The sequence below is a fragment of the Sapajus apella genome, unplaced genomic scaffold, assembly GCF_009761245.1.
Source record: "Sapajus apella isolate SASKATOON/1434 unplaced genomic scaffold, GSC_monkey_1.0 scaffold44, whole genome shotgun sequence".
NCBI classification, from domain to species: Eukaryota; Metazoa; Chordata; class Mammalia; order Primates; family Cebidae; genus Sapajus; species Sapajus apella.
In genome coordinates this window covers 12,422,307-12,441,546 of record NW_022436984.1, presented here as the reverse complement: position 1 = coordinate 12,441,546, position 19,240 = coordinate 12,422,307, and the positions used below count along the sequence as shown (strand labels likewise).

Below are 19,240 nucleotides of genomic sequence, written 5' to 3'. Positions count from 1 at the left end.
CTCCTCCAAGGGTAGGCAATTAAAATTTCTAAAATTATAACTTGCATTAATAGAATTTTAATAAGTACATCATTTAGCAATTTAAGATTTCTACTGATTTAAGCATGTATATCCCTGGTTCATATTACTGCCTAAGTTATATTGCAAAGTTAGCAGTATGTTGGGCAGAAAATTTTGCCTAATTAGTCCATAAGACTCTCATCACTTTTTTTTTCCTGCATTCGCTCAACATTAATGTACTATTGGTACTTATTTTTTATTTGTATTTGTTGGTGTGCTGCTTAATTCTTTTCATTGAGCAGTATTTTCAAAGTATATTCTATTGGATGCGAGTCTTATAAGATGGTTTCTAAATAAAGTTGGCAGGTATTTCAGGAGTTTGAGGCTGCAGTGAGCTAGGATCACATTACTGCTCTCACTTCAGCTTGGGCAACAAGTGAAACCTGGTCTCTTAAAAAAAATGATGGAGGTTATTCAGTGATCAAATATGTTTGGGAACACTGCATTCTTAATTATACCTCTAGAAATTTTCAGTGTGCATGAGAGTATTAAACCTTTGTAAAATTGCACAATAAAGCAATCTAATTGTTTTCCAGGATTTCCCAAATCAATTAGCCCACGGTACCCTTTTATAATATATTGCATTTGTGGATGTTACCTAGGGAAACTATCATAGGGAGTTCCTCCCCTAGATGAGCTAAAAAACCTTTCAGTTCTCTATGATCTAAGCTTTTTTTCTAACTGCATGATGCTTACTGGTTCCAAATTTTTTTTTCTTAGTATTGCTGTTACCCTGGGTGCCAGTCTGAACTTGGTAATTCCAGACTTGGCAACGATTGCATAAAATTGAGGCAACTAGAGGCAGCAAAACCCTAAGACATCAGTGACAATTGGAAACTAGCTATGATTTACCTGTGGCTTGGAGTGGCTCTTGAAAGCTCATTAGACTGGGTTGAAGTCTGATGTTTCTTCTTCAGTTCTAGCCAGTAGTCTACTAGCTGTGTGGCCTACAACAAGTCACTTTTTTGGAAACCTAGTATCCTTTATTTATGAAATACTTTTCTCACTGGGTTGTTCTATCAACTAAGATAATGTATGTAAAAGTATTTTATATATAGTGAAGAATACAAATATCGAGTATTGCCATCACTAGAGATTTTTTTGTCCTGTAGCTATCTTAAACTTAACATTTTACTCCCTCTTCCTTCACTATTTTCCTCCCTCTCCTGCCTGCCCAAATCTGCTTTTTCCTGTATTCCACATCTTTGTTGAATAACTCAGGTCCCCTCACCAGAAGCCAGAGTGCCATCGTTGATTCTTCTTTCTCCCTTATTGCCAGATCCTCAATGTGATTCCAGAAATGACTCTGAAATATAGGCTGTTCTGTTTATTCTCACTGACATTGCCTTAGTTCAGGCCCTCAGCATCTTTTGCCTGTGGCACCTTCCTTGAATGGTCTTTGTATCCTAAAACTCCCAGTTTGAAAAATGCTGTTGGCTCCCTGTCAACTGTGACACAAGGCTAAATAGTTCACCATAGCAATCTCTCCAGCTTCCTCTCTCAATAGTTGATCCTACCAACCTTTTGCTTTAGCCATAAAGAATTTCCTGGCTGGGTGTGGTGGCTCACGCCTGTAATCCCAACACTTTGAGAGGTAGAGGTGGGCAGATCCCCTGAAGTCAGGAGTTTGAGACCAGCCTAGCAAATATGGTGAAACCTTGTATCTATTAAAAAAATGCAAAAATTACCTGGACATGGTGGCGCATGCCTGTAATCCCCGCTACTCGGGAGGCTGAGGCAGGAGAATCACTTGAACCTGGGAGGCAGAGGTTGCAGTGAGCCAAGATCAGGCCATTGCACTCCAGCCTGGGCAAAAAGAGCAAAACTCCATCTAAAAAAAAAAAAAGAATTTCCTAGCAATCCTGGATATGCCACATCTGTTGAGGGTTCCATGTGTATCCTGGTTCATATTACTGCCTTATTTGCTTGTCCTTATTTCCCATTTATCTGGAATTCCTCTTCTTCTCTCTCCTTTCGTCTAGGAAATTCAAAGACTTTGTTCAAGTGTTGGTTCCTCTGTCAGGTTTCCCTTGGTTTCTTAGGCTGATCCTTTCACTGAGCTCCTTACTGTCTTACTTTCTTTTTTTGAGACGGATTTCCCTTTTGTTGCCCAGGCTGGAGTGCAGTGGTATGATCTCAGCTTACTGCAACTTCTACCTCCCAGCTTCCAGCAGTTCTCCATCCTCAACCTCTCAAGTAGCTGGGATTAATTACAGGTGTGTGCCACCACGCCCGACTTATTTTGTATATTTAGTAGAGATGGGGTTTCACCATGTTGGCCAGGCTGGTGCTGAACTCTTGACCTCAAGTGATCCTGCCCACCTAGGCCTTCCAAAGTGTTGGGATTTCAGGTGTGAGTCACCATGCCTGGAGTGAGTTCCTTCCTTTCTTTACATACATCTCTTTAGAGAACTTGTCCCATTTTTATTCTCTGCTTTGTCATTCAACTCTGCTTCATGAAGAATGGAGCCCTGTTATCTTTGAATTCTCATACCTATCACAGTATCTGGCATTCAGGCATTCAATAAATGATTGTTAAAAAATGAATGGCGGCTGGGCGCGGTGGCTCAAGCCTGTAATCCCAGCACTTTGGGAGGCCGAAGCGGGTGGATCACGAGGTCAGGAGATCGAGACCATCCTGGTCAACATGGTGAAACCCCGTCTCTACTAAAAATACAAAAAAAAACATTAGCTGGGCATGGTGGCATGTGCCTGTAATCCCAGCTACTGAGGAGGTTGAGGCAGGAGAATTGCCTGAACCCAGGAGGCGGAGGTTGCGGTGAGCCGAGATCGCGCCATTGCACTCCAGCCTGGGTAACAAGGGTGAAACTCCGTCTCAAAAAAAAAAAAAAAAAAAAAAGTGAATGGCAAAATATATATATATTTTCCTTTAAATTCCTATGTCTTATGTTTTAAAGGAAATTTAACTGTAAATTTTATATAACTACATTTATTTTGGAAACTTAGGCAGAATGCCTTAAACTTTACAGAGTCAAAAGATAAGTTTGGCTATTAATAGTATAAGACTTTTGAACCCAAAGAAATAATAAAATGGTGGTTACCAGAGGCTGGAGGGTTCGGGAGTAGGGAGATACTGGTCAAATGACACAGAATTTCAGTTAGAAGGAGTACATTCCAGAGATCTATTGTATATCATGGTAACTACAGTTAGTAACAATATATTGCATATTTGAAAACTGCTAAGAAAGTAGATATTAAGTGTTCTCACCACAAAAAAAAAAAATGTGAGTTAATACATGTTAAGTAGTTTGAGGTAGCCATTCCACATTTTATATATGTATCAAAATATTGTTATACACCATAAATATGATTTTTACTTGTTGATTAAAAAATAAAAATAGTGCAAGACTTTAATGCTACTAAAACTGAAAAAATACTCTTTCCTTCAGTAGTTAAAGCTAGCAGTCAAGTCTTTAGACTCCTTAACTTTAAAAGTTAATTTTTTTTCTCAAGTAAAAAAACTTCCTTTGTGCCCTTTTGGAAACCATTTTGCTTCAATAATATGATTTTCTATGTGAAGTTTTAATTTATTTTATTAAACAAATTTAGGTTTCTTTCTTGGGGCTAAGTAAATACATTGACCAATGTTTTATTATTTTTATTTTATTTTATTTGAGACAGAGTCTTGCTCTGTCACCCAGGCTGGAGTGCAATGGCCCAGTCTTGGCTCATTGCAACCTCTGCCTCCCGGGCTCAAGTGATTCTCCTGCTTCCCGTGTAGCTGGAATTACAGGCACCTACCACCACGCCTGGCTAATTTTTGTATTCTTAGTAGAGATAGGATTTCGCCATGTTGGCCAGGCTGATCTCGAATTCCTGACCTCAGGTGATCCACACGCCTTGGCCTCCTGAAGTGCTGGGATTATAGGCATGAACCACCACACCTGCCCTGACCACTATTTTAAAGGTTAGCAAAGCAGTACATGTTTGGTTCCACAAAAGTATTAACTTCTTCCTTGTTCCTTAGACATGGGATTTTATCTTCACAAGATACACCCAAGCAGACCTTTGAAAAAAATCATCTAGGATGACTTTGAACTAATTAATTCCCTAAAGAATTACCTATTCTTTTTCTCATATGCTCGGTGCTTGTAACCTAAGGGAAAGTAAGCTTCCCTCTATTTTAAAAATCAGGTTGAAATCTATGTCGTTATGTATACATGAGTGTATTTGGTTTCCTAAGGCTGCCACAGCAAAATACCACAAACTCAGTCTTAAAAACAACAAATTTATTCTTTCACAGTTCTGGAGGCGAGGAGTCTGAAATCAGTGTGTGGGCAAGCCAGAATTCCTCTAAAGCCTCTAAGGAAGAATCCCTGCTGCTTCTGCCTAGCTTCTGGTGGACCCCAGCAATTCTTGGTGGTCCTTGGCTTGTAGATGCCATCACTCCTATCTTTGCCTCCATCTGCCCATCAGGTTCTTCACAGCTTCACATTCTTCTCTATGTATCTGCATCCACATCTCCCTTTCCTTTAGCCACTGGATTTAGGGCTCACCCTAATCCAAGATGATCTCATCACAACTTGATTACATCTGCAAAGATCCTATTTCCAAAGAAGATCACATTCATAGGTAACAGGGGTTAGGACTGGAACATATCTTTCATGGGGGACACAACTCAACCCTTAACAGTAAGTTTTTGGTACACTATAAAAGTTATATTTATTTTTGTTGTTCTGATTCTCCAGCATACACACTGGCTACATTGGCTTTATATGCTGTCTACCCCTCAACCCTCCAACCCCATTTTTTGGAGGTAGGTGTCACTGTGTCACCCAGGATGGAGGGCAGTGGTTGATCATAGCTTGCTGTAGCCTGGAACTCCTGAGCTCAAACAATCTTCTCACCTCAGCCTCCCAAGTAACTGGGACTACAGGCACATACCATCATGCCCAACTAATTTTTTTAAATTATTTTTTGTAGAGACACGGTCTCGTTTTGTTGCCCAGGCTGATCTCAAACTCCTGGGCTCAAGGGATCCTCCCATCTTGGCCTCCCAAAGTGCTGGAGTTAAAGGCATGAACCACCACACCCAACCTTTTTTTTCCTCTGTTTTTTTTCTGTTTTCTTGTTTTGCATTAGGCCAATTAATCATTTCATCCTGATCTTAGATTTTTAATTTTTATTTATTTATTTATTGAGATGGAGTTTTGCTCTGTCACCCAGGCTGGATTGCAGGGGTGCTACAGCTCACTGTAACCTCAACCACCTGGGTTCAAGTGATTCCTCCACCTTAGCCTCACAAGTAGCTGGGACCACAGGCACATGCCACCACGTCTGGCTAATTTTTTAAAATTACTGTTTGTAAAGATGAGATCCCACTATGTTGCCCAGTCTGGTCTCAAACTTCTGGACTCAAGGGCTCCTCCCACCTAGGCCTCCCAGAGTACAGAAGTACAGGGATTATAGGCATGAGCCACTCAGTCTGGCAGAGAACAATGGAGGTTCTCTCTAGTGTACATTTCCTTGAACCAGCTTTCTAAATTCAGAAATTCTTATCTAGAAACCATGGGCTAAGCTATATGGTATTGGAGCTGACCACAGATGTTGAGTATCTAAAGTTAAACACAGGATAGTATACTACAGGAACCATTGTAAACAAACAGCTAACTATTGTGTTACTCTAATTTTTTTATTTTGAAGTTTGGTTTTTTTTTTTTTTTTTGAGACAGGTTCTCATTCTGTCACCCAGTCTGGAGTGCAGTGGTACAATCACTGCTCACTGCACCCTCAACCTCCCAGGCTCAATTCATCCACCTACCTCAGCCTCCTGAATAGCTGGGACTGTGGGTGTGCGCCACCATGCCTGGCTAATTTTATTTTCTGGTAGAGATGGAATCTGGCTATGTTGCCCAGGCTTGTCTTGAACTCTTGGACTCAAGTGATCTGCCCACCTCAGCCTCCCAAAGTGCTGGGATTATAGTCATGAGCCACTACACCTGGCCAATTTTTAATTTTAAACAAAGACTGCTATGAGGTGCATTTGTAGTTAGTGATGTTTTCTCTGATTAGAACAAAGAGATGGTTTTAAAAGGTATATTATTTTCGTAAATGACATATCCTAACATTTTTTTAGGGTTGATTGCCTGTTTCATGTTCAGAATTGAAATCTCATTTTGGTTAAGACTTTCATCTTCTCCACTCATACCTTTTAGATGTGCTGGTACCATCAAATACTAATTAATTTATTTGAATGTCATGACCTTTCTTTTCTTCTGCCTTTAGTGGAATGTTTAAAATGATGTCATGGCGAACAGGAGCAAAAGGCTTGAATTACTCAGCAGTTAGTTAATTACTTCTGGAATAATTTGGATAATATTTCATACATTTGCTAAGAGGGCTAGTAAATCAAGTGTTACTCTTTGAATTTTCCATGTTGTGATCCACTGTGGTATCTCATCAGACAGTATACAAATATTCCAAAATCAAAACATGAACCTCATCTTTGCTTTTCCTCTCTTAGGTTGTGATGAGCTCTTTCTGTATATATAATATTTACAATAAATGCAGATCTTTATTTTTATATCCCAAATCTTAGACAAATTATAATATGTATTTCTTGGCTGTATACTTTGTCATTCTTGTGCATTGCAATTTACCTGTTTTATGGAATAGGTTTTATTTAGGGAATATTGAGGATTTTCAAAGTCATTTCAGTTATTTGGGTACTTAATATAGTGAAAAAGTCTCTGGACTGAGTGTCAAGAATTGTGGGTTCTGGACCTGCCTGTTAGTGCCTTCAAATATGTGGTAGTTCCTTCATTGTATACAACGCCATATTGGAGAAAATTAATTCCAAGAAATAAAAACTAATTCAACCATTCCCTTTTTTAACCAAAGAGAAGCCATTATATGATTGTGAATGAATTGAGCATATAAAATGCACCGGGTACACCTATTTATTTATTTATTGAGACAAAGTCTCTCTTCTCGCCAGGCTGGAATGCAGTGGCGTAGTCTCGGCTCACTGCAACCTCCACTTCCTGGGTTTAAGCGATTTTCCTGCCTCTGCCTCCCAAGTAGCTAGGACTATGGGCACATACCACCACACCCAGCTAATTTTTGCATTTTTAGTAGAGACGGGGTTTCACCACGTTGGCTAGGATGGTCTTGATCTCTTGACTCGTGATCTGCCCACCTCTACCTCCCAAAGTGCTGGGATTGCGGGCGTGAGACACCATACCCGGCCAACGATTTATTTTTCTTGTATCAAACAATCTTGAGTTTTATTCTCCTGAATACCACTGTATTCTTTGTATTGATTGTAGCTTTTTGACAGCTCCTTACATTTAATTCCATTTATCTCCCAAGGTTTTCTTGCACATACAACACACTATATTGACTACTGCCTCTTATTTCTTTTTTTTTTTTTTTTTTGAGACGGAGTTTCGCTCTTGTTGCCCAGGCTGGAGTGCAATGGCGCGATCTCGGCTCACCGCAACCTCCGCCTCCTGGGTTCAGGCAATTCTCCTGCCCCAGCCTCCTGAGTAGCTGGGATTACAGGCACACGCCACCATGCCCAGCTGATTTTTTGTATTTTTAGTAGAGACGGGGTTTCACCATGTTGACCAGGATGGTCTCGATCTCTTGACCTCGTGATCCACCTGCCTCGGCCTCCCAAAGTGCTGGGATTACAGGCGTGAGCCACCGCGCCCGGCCTGCCTCTTATTTCTAAGGGACCAAAAAAATTAGTCACTGGTAAATGTGGTTTCTTTCTTGTGAAAAGTTAAATTTTATCATCTCACTAGAGCATATGAGTTTTTATTTTGCTATAAAATATGATTCCTGGCTGGATGTGGTGGCTCATGTCTGTAATCCCAGCACTTTGGCAGGCCAAGGCGGGCAGATCATCTGAGGTCAGGTCAAGACCAGCTTGGCCAACCTGGGAGACAGAGCAAGACTCCAACTCAAAAAAAATACGTGTGTGTGTGTGTGTGTGTGTGTGTGTGTGTGTGTGTGTGTGTGAGATTCCCTAGATGAGTTTAAGTACAATCTCATAGGGTAATATAATCTCAGGACTTAATAATTTTTTAAATTATTTCAATAAACTGCATTTGTACAATGTAATTGTTACTATTGGACATTATTATTAAATAGGCAGTCATGAAAATGTTTATTGAATATCACTGGTAAAAGGAGGCTGCTTTGTGAGTCTCATTTACATACCAGTTGCCACTGCTTTGTATCTGTAGCCACAGTAAGCCGTCCCTTTGATGGTAGTTAGCGTGAATTATTTTGTATCAGTGCCCAGTTTAAATTAGCTATATTAAGTAAAAAAAAGCAAAAATGCTTAAAAGAAAGGTCATTTGTTACACTGTAATTTATTTTAGATGCTTGCTTAATGCTATAAAGGTAAAAATGACATTTTAGAAGTATTTCATAAGGAAAGTTTTATGGGTTTGAAATATACTTTGGGTTTGTGGCTTTTAAAATATTAACATTTTTGACATATCAGAATATTCTGTATGTAAAATGCTACAGTTAAATAGTGGCTAAATGAGTCCAAAACTTGAAACATTTTTAGAATAGAAAATCAAAGGATATCCAAATGGTTTTTTCTTTTATGAATATTTTTATGTGTATGAGAATTGTATATTTTGTATACCATTAGGTATGTTTTCCTGAATTAAAAATATAAAACATTCAGGACAAAATATCAAATGCTTATTATTTTCATTATTTTGCTACCTGTTCTTTAATACTGAAAAATTGCCTTGTATCTTACTGACTTGAAATTTCTCTGGGCTTTACTTTTGAGTTATTAAATTGTAAATCAACTCAATGAACTAATTCATTGTTCAGTGGTGCCTTCATTAAGTTTGCCTTTTCTTAATGTATACAGCAAGCTTGTCTAACCCATGATCCAACACAAATTCATTAACTCTCTTAAAACTTTATGAGATATTTTTGCAATTTTTTAAAAGCTTATCAGCTGTTGTTAGTGTTAGTATATTTTATGTGTGGCCCAAGATAATTCCCAGTTTGGCCCAGGGAAGCCAAAATATTGGACACCCCTGGTATATAGCTTTCAGTGTTAAATTATCTGCTGCTTGAAAGACTAAACTTGATAATGTTATGGTAACATTTTATTTGTCTCTCAGAATTCAACCATGTGAGAGGCAAATAGTTTCAAATGATAGGGATGGAAGGTACTTTGAGAGATTACCTAGATTCCAGCCTTCAGCCTACCAGTAACGTCTGTTAAGTAAAAACCTAGTATCTTTCTTTATGAACACCTGGCCATTGGCTTTCTTAATCCAGCTGGCCATTGAAGAACAATACTATGAATAAAAGATATTTTGAGTTTTTTTAAATGCGTATATTTTTAAAATCTCTTATCCTTTAGGAAATATCTTTCATTACCCTTTTTATGTTGAGAATTGTTATGAACAAATTTTTCTTTTACTTAACACAGCTAAGACTGAAAATTTTCCTAAAAATGTAGATTATGCCTCTAGTAGAAAGAATGGTGAGTTTTTAATAATGAATATAAGAAATCTGGATAATAAAAGCTAAGTAATAAACATTATAATATGGTATTTATTACTTTTATAATTTTGAACATTAAAGAATTTTAAGTAAATTTTAATAAAAATGGTTTAGAATATAAGAAATCTGTTTACTTTTCACAGGTCATCATTGCATGTGTGTGCGCATGCATGTAACTGATTTTTATCAATTGAAGCAGAAAGGAATGTGTTGTTGACCTTTAAGGAAAACCTGTCAAGAACATAAAATCCTTAAAGTACTAATGTACTAATGAATAATGAAGCTAATTGAAAAGTAAACTTCTAGCCAGGCATGGTGGCCCACGCCCCTAATCCCAGCACTTTGGGAGGCCAAGGCAGGCAGATGACTTGGGGTCAGGAGTTCAAGACCAGCCTGGCTAACATGGTGAAACCCCAGCTCTACTAAAAATAAAAAAATAAAATAAATTAGCTGGGTGTAGTGGCAAACATCTGTAATCGCAGCTGCTCGGGAGGCTAAAGCAAGAGAATTGCTTGAAGCTGGGAGGCAGAAGTTGCAGTGAGCTGAGATCGTGCCACTGCACTCCAGCCTGGGCTACAGAGTGAGACTCTGTCTCAAAAAAAAAGAAAAGAAAAGAAAAGAAAAAGTAAACTTCTTTATAAATCACTTTGAATATCCTATATGATACAGAGTAGGTATTCCTAAATTGTTGCATGAAAACTCTATTGATAAAATTTTAATAGATCTCGAACTCCTAGGCTCAAGCGATCCTCCCACATCAGCCTCCCAGAGTGCTGTGATTATAGGCATAGGCCATTGCAGGCAACCAGGTTTTTTTTAACTTTTTAAAAGCTTTTTTAAAAAGTTTTCTTAACTTTTTAAGATTTCTTAACTTTTCCTTTTGGTAACCAGGAACAGGTTTAGAAGATTTTGGTTACTGAATTATTGTCACTCATATATCTGTTAATTGCTTGTCTGAATCATAGTCACCTTACTGTATTGATAATTAGTACTTATTGATGACTTAGTTCTTGTTAAGTACAGACTTTGTCTGACATAGATATTTGCCAGTAATAGAAAATATGCTTGAGTTTCATAAATACGTATATTGCAGCTTTATTCAAAATCTTAATGTGGATAAGGACAAAGTTCTTCATTATACTAATGTTAATTCTGTAGGAGAATCACAAAGAAAACAATTTACACTTACATTGTATGCTGCCATTTACAAAGTATATTGGTTTTTAATAACCCCTAAAAGTAGGCAGGGTAGGCTTTTTATAAGACTTATTTGGCAAATGGGAAAAGTGAGGCTCAGAGATCAAGTGACTTGCCCCAAGGTCAGACAGAAGTAGAAGTAGAGTCAAAATTTGATTCCCGCTACCATATTGCATCCTTCTTGGTATATTTATCTTCCTTATCATCTCAATATTATATAACAATAATAAAGGGATCAGAAACCTAAGATCAAATTCCACACTTTAAAAAAAGAAAACCTCATCTACATGCTTAGTGCTGTGCCAACTCTTATGATAATTCAATAGATTGATTGTGCTCCTCATTTATTTTCAGTGGTATGCATCTTGAGAAACTACATATTATTGCCTGTCACAATATGTAACCCATCTTAACACCACTAATCTTGGTCTTTTAATGTAGAAAACTTGGTTGTGTATTAATATAGGTAGTAACACACAAGAAAAACACTTCTAAAAAGAATATTTGATGACACATTTAACATTTTTCTTGTGGTGACAGTTGAATAAACGTTATTTTTGTCCTTAAATGGGCTTATTATTATCTAATCCAAAAGTGTACTATTGGTTCAGATTTGTCATTTTGGCTTTACAGCAGTTAGAAGAAAAAAGTGAAGATCAAGAAGACAAGGAATGTTTAAAACAAGCAATAACAGCTTTGCTTAATGTTCAGAGTGGTATGGAAAAAATATGTTCTAAAAGTCTTGCAAAACGAAGACTGAGGTGAATATTTTTACTTTTTAAAATACCCTTTTCACCCTGAATATTATGGTATAAATTCAGGGATCCCAGTTCCCTCCTCAAGTAAACAATGAAGAAAATAGTTTTAGTGACAAGCCTGGTCTTTCAGAGGAAGTGACATCAAAGCCAAGAGAATTGTTATTGTTTGAAAAACCTTTCATATTTGTGCATTTTCCTTGCATACTCCCAGACAAGACCTCCTGAGAGTCAACTGGTAAGCTAAAGGAGAGACACAGTAAAATATATTGGGTAGATTTATGCTGGCATCATTGTTCTGTCAAAGTAAAATTAGTAGTATCCTTTAGTTTAGGGATTATATAACTTGAGGCATTAATTCAGATAACATTGATTCCACTTTCCTAATTATATTAAGTGCTACATGTTTTTCGCTTAGGGTCTTATCCATTGAAGCACTTCTATATAATCTAATCTTTCAAATCTTTTTTTTTTTTTTTTTTTTTACTGTATTGGGCTACTTTTTAATATTTGATTCTAAATATTTAGTAGCCAAGATAGAAATGATCATTTTGTAGTTAAAATTGTAGGGTAGAATTTTGTCAATCATCATTGCACTTTTTAGAACACTGAAAAAATTTTCTAGGTTGCTTTAATTTTCAAAATTGTGTAATTGTGTAACACTAATATATTGGGGAATTAGTGAATACCTTCCCAGTGAGACTTTTAAAAATCTCCATTTACACTTTCCCTTATTTATGTGAACTCTGGGTTTTCTGTCATCTGTGTACTAATAATGCCTTTTTCTTTATTCCAGTGAATCTGCATGTCGGTTTTATAGTCAGCAAATGAAGGGGAAACAACTAGCAATCAAGAAAATGAACGAGATTCAGAAGAATATTGATGGTTGGGAGGGAAAAGACATTGGACAGTGTTGCAATGAATTTATAATGGAAGGAACTCTTACACGTGTAGGAGCCAAACACGAGAGACACATATTTCTCTTTGATGGCTTAATGATTTGCTGTAAATCAAATCATGGGCAGCCAAGACTTCCTGGTGCTAGCAATGCAGAATATCGTCTTAAAGAAAAGTTTTTTATGCGAAAGGTACAAATTAATGATAAAGATGACACCAATGAATACAAGCATGCTTTTGAAATAATTTTAAAAGATGAAAATAGTGTTATATTTTCTGCCAAGTCAGCTGAAGAGAAAAACAACTGGATGGCAGCATTGATATCTTTACAGTACCGGAGTACACTGGAAAGGATGCTTGATGTAACAATGCTACAGGAAGAGAAAGAGGAGCAGATGAGGCTGCCTAGTGCTGATGTTTATAGATTTGCAGAGCCTGACTCTGAAGAGAATATTATATTTGAAGAGAACATGCAGCCCAAGGCTGGAATTCCAATTATCAAAGCAGGAACTGTTATTAAACTTATAGAGAGGCTTACATACCATATGTATGCAGGTAAGAAATACGAAGTTGGCTGTCACTTTTGTTTTCCTGCTTCAAACTGATTTTCTTTCCTGCATGGGTTATTGTGCCTAAAATAGAAAAGAAACTAACAACCAAAGACCTCTTTTCTTTGACTAAAAAAGATACCAACACTTTATATTTCTTTGGAATGTTTTACTTTTTCTACTATACTTACATACTTTTTTTTAACCTTACCATCAGTTATAGATGAGAAAATGAGGTCACTTGGCTAAATTTATCCAATTAGAAAGCAACAGAAACAAGACTGAAGTTCGTAATAAATCATCGTTAACTGGGATCTAAAAAGTTTACTCTTTTGTCTTTTTTTCTTCTCTTTCTATTACTGAGATTATATAGTAAAAATGTTAATATAACAAAATTTTTATATTAATATACAAATATATACAGCATTGCTTTCTCTCGATTTCCACTCCTAAACCTGATTATTTAATATTAAATGTGGCAATCCTGGAAGCCAAGGACTCTAGTTTTATTATTTTTCACCTAGAAATGTCTATAGTCAATGTATTTATTTTATTGACCCAAAAATTTGAAAAATAAACCATAGGAAATAGGTTGCCTAGATTTTACATGAAAAACAAATAGGTTATTGTCATTTTTTTCCACATAAAGCTGTTTTTTGAGAGGTACAATTTTCAGTAGTATGACCTGCTACTTTACTTGTACTTCACCAACCTTCTCTATACTCTTTATGATCTAGACTACAACTATAAAAATGTTTTGTTAAGTTACCCAAAATTTGTGGTTCCAAAATACTTCTTTGCTGCTTAAGGGATTTTTAAGGTTTTAAAAGTTAAATTGCCCTTCTTGCCACATTTTCCTGGTTTTTAAGTTCCCTTAAAGGACTCAGAATTTTTATAACATAAGCATTCTAAACTTTTTATCATTTCATCCTAAATATGTTTTTTTGGGGCTCCTAGACTCATTTGGAGTAAAATTAATCTTTAGATTTTTATCTGTGTTTGTAAGAAAAGTTTTAATTTTTTTTTTTTCCTGTAGAGGATTTTAAGTGGCAACTGCCGGAGAAGATTTACTACTGGTGTTTACTGTCACAAGTCAGTGATCTTTGGGCAGGAAAACATTTTCAAATTATAAAATTTGTAATTGTTTCTGTAAGACTTGATTGTGAGTGATAAAAGTTTTCTTTAAGTTGCTATATTTCACAAAGCTAATTTATGATTATTAATAAGCAGCCAAGGAATGACAGCTATTTTCTGAGGAGCTATGTTTTTTACTTTTTAAATGAGGACATTTTAAAGCAAACTTGAACAAGCTGATACTTGTTCTGTAGTCTTGAAAGTCTCTTCTTAATGTGTACAATGCTGGCTAAAGTCTATTATGGATGTGGTACTTTTGTAATGATGTTTTGTTATTTCTGATCTTTTCTATATCAATTTTTAGCTTTGATATCGAGTAATATTTTGAGTGCTTTTACTTCTAATAAATATAAAACACTTAAATTTCAAAATTTATAGAACCTTGTTAAAGTTAAGTGTATTGAAAATTTAAATCGATGGCATTATTTTACTTAAAAAAATAAGTTTTAAAAAAGTCGTTCCAATAATTTCTTGAGAAATAAAAGGCCAGTGTTGGTTTTAGAAGTGCTGGGGCTAAGTTTTTTGACATTTTTCTTTTCTATCTTCTTTTGGAGCGTAACTGAATATGTCATAAATATATTACTGGTGAAACTGGGGTCTACAAGCAGCTTTTGTGAGTTGTGGTTCACAATACACAAAAATTAGTGTTAACTGTTAGCTTATTTGGTCTATCCTGTAAGGTCTGTTACTGAACTTATTTCTGGCAACATAGAATGGGTTTTTAATAGACCATCATCTATGAACTTGTAAAACTGAAGTGGATTTTTAAGGCCTAACTACAATGGTAACAGATCAAGTTACCATTTGTTTTTAAGAATTGTTGGTCTGCTCTTCTCTCACCTTTCATCAGCCTACCCAAAGAAAAAAGGGATTTATGATTTGGTTAGTAGGTATATTTATTGGAGAACATACAGTACAGGTTGTGGCTTACACTGAAACAAAGCTAGCATTTAACTTACACATTTTTATTATATAAAATGGTAATAAAAGACATTGGATATAATACATGAGAAAATTTAATAATGAATACTATAAGACATCACTTACAGCATCTTTTAGATTATTATAGTTTGGTTAGACATTGTCATAAAAACAGAAGAGAAACTAGTTTAACCTTACTTTATTCAGATTTCACTGTGGTGTTCAGCCAACTTTATCTCTCAAGTGTTTTAACAGTAATGTACAAAATGGAGCTATAGATCTCTAGTGCTCAAAGAGATGTACAAGCCTTCACTTTGTAGACAAATCCCAAGTCCCCTGAAGATATGATTTGCCAGAAGTCATATTACCAGTTAATTCCAGAACATGGACTTGAAATTAGGTTTCTTGACTTAGTAGAGTACTTTTCACCTAGTTACACTGACTCATATAAGGTGACTGTTTTCATGAATAGAGTATGTTATAACTTTTAAATTAATGTGTCAATAAAAGGATCTGGTACAGATGTGAACTCATAAAAAATAAATAACTTCCTTGATTTGAACTGCCAATAATATAAATGGCTTGTTCATTTCTGAGCAAATGTGTGTACTATGAAGATATTGTCAGTAATTTTTTTTTTCTTATTGAAATAGGGTAGAGGTGAGCCCTCACTATAGATACACTTCCATTGGAATGCATAGATTTTTTATGTATAGTTAGATACTGGTCATTATTTTATTTTTTTTACAGTTAGAAAATGGTTAACTTGCTTAAAAGATTGCAACAGGGTCTTATGTGGAATCTATAGCTTGATTTGGTGTTTCTGGATGTATCATAATTCCTAACTATATCAGAACTTTGGGATTTGTCCCAAAAGCTAGGGGAAAAATTATCCAATTGGATGGATCATTCTATATCTGGAAATAATATGAAGAGACTATTTCTTTATCCTAAGTAAGAAAGCAAAAAGCAATATGCACAAAGAAAAAGTTGAGAGTAGGAATTTCACTTCTGTTACAGAGTTGTAGGCAACAAAGTACAAGTTAGTTAATGAGACCTAAAACAACATTAGAGAAATGGTAGGTGGTGCAGTGTCCAGTTTAATAGTCTATTTTAGAAAAATATACCCTAAAGTAAGGATAATAGTTCAGAATTGACATTTTTTGGGAAATAAAAGCTTTGCATATTCAACTGTGGGAAAAGGTGTTTCCCTTGCATGGGAATTTCTCTTTTACAGAAGATGATATTGAAAAAAACTTAAGCCAAAAGATATTTTTCTTTAAAGTATTTACTGCTATTTTATACCTTCATATGGGAAAGCCTCAAAAACCTGAATTAGATTTACTTTGAGTTTGTGTCCTATATAAGCTCAGTTTGGGTGTTTTAACTTTTTTAAACCTTTGAACAATTTTTGATCTGTAGGGCAGTGTTGTTCTATTTTTAAACTCTCTGATTTTTTAAAAAAGTGTTTGTGCGTCAGCATAGCGTCTGTTTCCTTTTTGAAGGAATTCAAGACTGATTGTTTATAAACCCTTGTTGAGGAGCTTATTGTTTCTTGTAGCTTTTTAAATGGCTGCTTTAAAGGGAGAATTATCACATGAACAGACATCCTGATTAACAGTGTTTTACTATGGTGGTTGGGTGTAGGGTGGTCTTTACATAAATAACTTTTTTATGTAATAAATATTTCACAAATCTCATTGACCTTGTCAAATAAAATGTCAACTGTCAATCAAAACAGGCACATAAGGAAAAAGGATTGGATTATCACTTCCAATCTATATTCTGAACACTAATGTAGGTATATTTTGAGTTCCTAAAATTTTGAAGAATTGTGCAGTAAAATATCAAAGAATGGTGGTTTTACAGTGAGGAAGACAGAGACAGATAGAAGGCCAGTACACAAAAATAACTATAGCTTCTGTTTGAAATAACCTGGGCCTAAACCAGGTTGGTGATGGTAGAATGGCAGGTATTTCTACAGAGTTAGCTGTTTTGAGTAGGGGAAGCAAAGCAGCTAATGAACATGGTGGAAACGTTAGTGCAGGGATTTGAGAGTCAAGTAGCCGAGTAATGTTATCTCTAATGATGGGGGGGAAAAAACTGTAGAAAAACTTTTTGTTGACCATATTAAAATCCATTAGGAAGTCATGTTTGAAAAAGAACTTTGTGGAATTATCTCCACAAGCAAGTGATAAACAGAAAGGAGAATATAAAAATAGGCTGTTTTTAATTTTTTTCTCCAATTATATGTTCTTGCTTATGTTTTAAAGCCAAACCCAGCCTGGCTTTTGTATTTTTATGTGTTTACCTTTCATCTCTCTCTGCAACTTGGTTTTAGAATATGAGTAGATAACTGCTGCTCTACACCTAACGATGGCAGTATAAAACTTCATTTTTACCCTTGCCTAATCAAAAGAACTAGGTACTCTGTTTCCTTACAAAATTATATAACCGGTCCTTATTGATGGGCATTTGTTTATGTTATCTTAGCTCTTTACATTATCAGTAAGATAAAGGTCTCCAGTGGTTAGTGACATGGTGTATGTTAGTCATTGAAATGGAGAAACCAATGCAATAGAAATTAAAGTAACTTCTGGAATTTGTATGCTTTTCTGTATAAAATTTCAAATATAAGTATTTTGTCTTCTCTGTGTTTTTGATTCATTAGCAATTTTTCATTGCTTTAGACTAAAAATAGAATATAAATTAATACAAGCCTGGGATTGTATGCAGCCTTCAAGATATTATTTCAAAGTACTTAAATTTTTGCCAGATTTTCTTGGTTTATTTCTAGTTTCTGCTACTTTTGTCTTTTGACAAGACTACTCTTAATTCTAGTCAAGCTAAAAATAACTCTAGAACCTAATAGAACAGTCATGATTATGGGAATGTTAATTTCACTGCCAGCTGCAGAAACCCTATACAGCATACGGGAAGGTACAGTTGTTAATTCCTAAAATCTGGAAGAAGACTGATCAAGAGTTACAGAATCACAATTAGACTGCTAGTTTTTCAGTGTCTTTCTGGTGCCTTTAACCAAGATTAGCAATACAGGTACATTCTGAATTAATCATTCATGTAAATTTCTGTAGTGATTATAACTTGTGGTTTAATTCTTTATATTTAGATCTCACAGCTGTGGAAACTTTAAGGAACCCTGGATTTAAGGGTTTCTTTAATCCAGGGAGGTTATATGATATGATAGAAAAGAGCACTAAATCAGGAATCACATGATCTAGGTTCTGGATCCATCTCGCCACTCTGCTGTATGACCTTAGATAAGCCTAGTTACATCTCTTCCTTGTTTCTGCTTGTTCATGTGAACAGTTTCTGCAGAAATCATATGAAATAAGTTATGTGAAAGTTTCTTTGAGAATGTTACATAACAGACCAAGAATTAGTGTGATCCCATTTGACTATGCCACTGAAACACATCATGGCTTTCCCAGCATTATAATCAATTACCGAAGTAATGGAATGGCCAGAAGTTTTGGCTTAAGAAGATTAAAAGTTTGTTTAGAAATAACTTGCCTTTAAACATAGCCACAGTTTTCTTAAAACATACTTTAATTCACTTAGAACTTGATTTTATTGTTTTTCAACTTAAAATTCCCCTTGATATCCCTCAGTTTTTTAGCCTGATTTTCGTGGCATTTGAGAAAAAAATGGATGTGGGTGTTGATTTTAGATTTTTACACTGAAATAAACTTTTCCTTTAAAAAGGGAGAGGGTACCCTAAATTTGGAACACAGGTCAGGGATGCTTGGAGTACTCTGTACTGTGGATGTGGTCTCTCTCCAACAGTGACCACTCAGCATCTCTCTAGTGGCCACTGCTTTTGCTTTTTGAGTAGCCTCACCTTACAAATAGATTTGCAGAACAGGAAGAAGATTCTTGAAAGGGAAGATTGTGATGAAACCGATAAAAATCTCTGTATTAAAATCTTGTACAGCCTTCTGTTTTAATATCTTTTCTTCTGGATGAGACATTAGTCTTTAACTTTTGAGGAACTCTGTAACTGAAGACAAACAATAAAATACCAACAGAGAGGAAATTATTAAAGGATTATATGTATTTAAATTACTTTTATCAGTAACCCACTCTAGCCTCAGAAGGTATAATTAAGCTTAAGGAGAAGGGGGCATTTAAAACCAATGTATTTTTATCCTGTAAATCTTTCTTTAACTTAAAATAGTATTATTTTAAATTCAAGGT

At 35.6% G+C, this 19,240-nt stretch overlaps 2 protein-coding genes across 4 annotated transcripts in view; one reads left to right on the top strand and one right to left on the bottom strand.

Annotated features, from left to right (window-relative positions):
• SOS1 (SOS Ras/Rac guanine nucleotide exchange factor 1) overlaps positions 1–19,240 on the top strand; it is a 131,701-nt gene that overhangs the window by 77,614 nt on the left and 34,847 nt on the right. For both annotated transcript variants that reach the window (XM_032239370.1, XM_032239369.1), the window contains exons 9-10: positions 11,401–11,528; positions 12,319–12,974. In XM_032239370.1, the coding sequence (XP_032095261.1) occupies positions 11,401–11,528; positions 12,319–12,974 (784 nt within the window). The remainder of the gene's footprint in view (positions 1–11,400; positions 11,529–12,318; positions 12,975–19,240) is intronic.
• The window catches only part of ARHGEF33 (Rho guanine nucleotide exchange factor 33), a 134,841-nt gene continuing 129,840 nt past the window's right edge, over positions 14,240–19,240 (bottom strand). The window contains exon 19 of one of the 2 annotated variants that reach the window (XM_032239377.1): positions 14,240–19,037. In XM_032239377.1, the coding sequence (XP_032095268.1) occupies positions 18,962–19,037 (76 nt within the window). In that variant the 3' untranslated portion in view covers positions 14,240–18,961. The remainder of the gene's footprint in view (positions 19,038–19,240) is intronic. The other variant, XM_032239373.1, reaches the window with a different exon arrangement.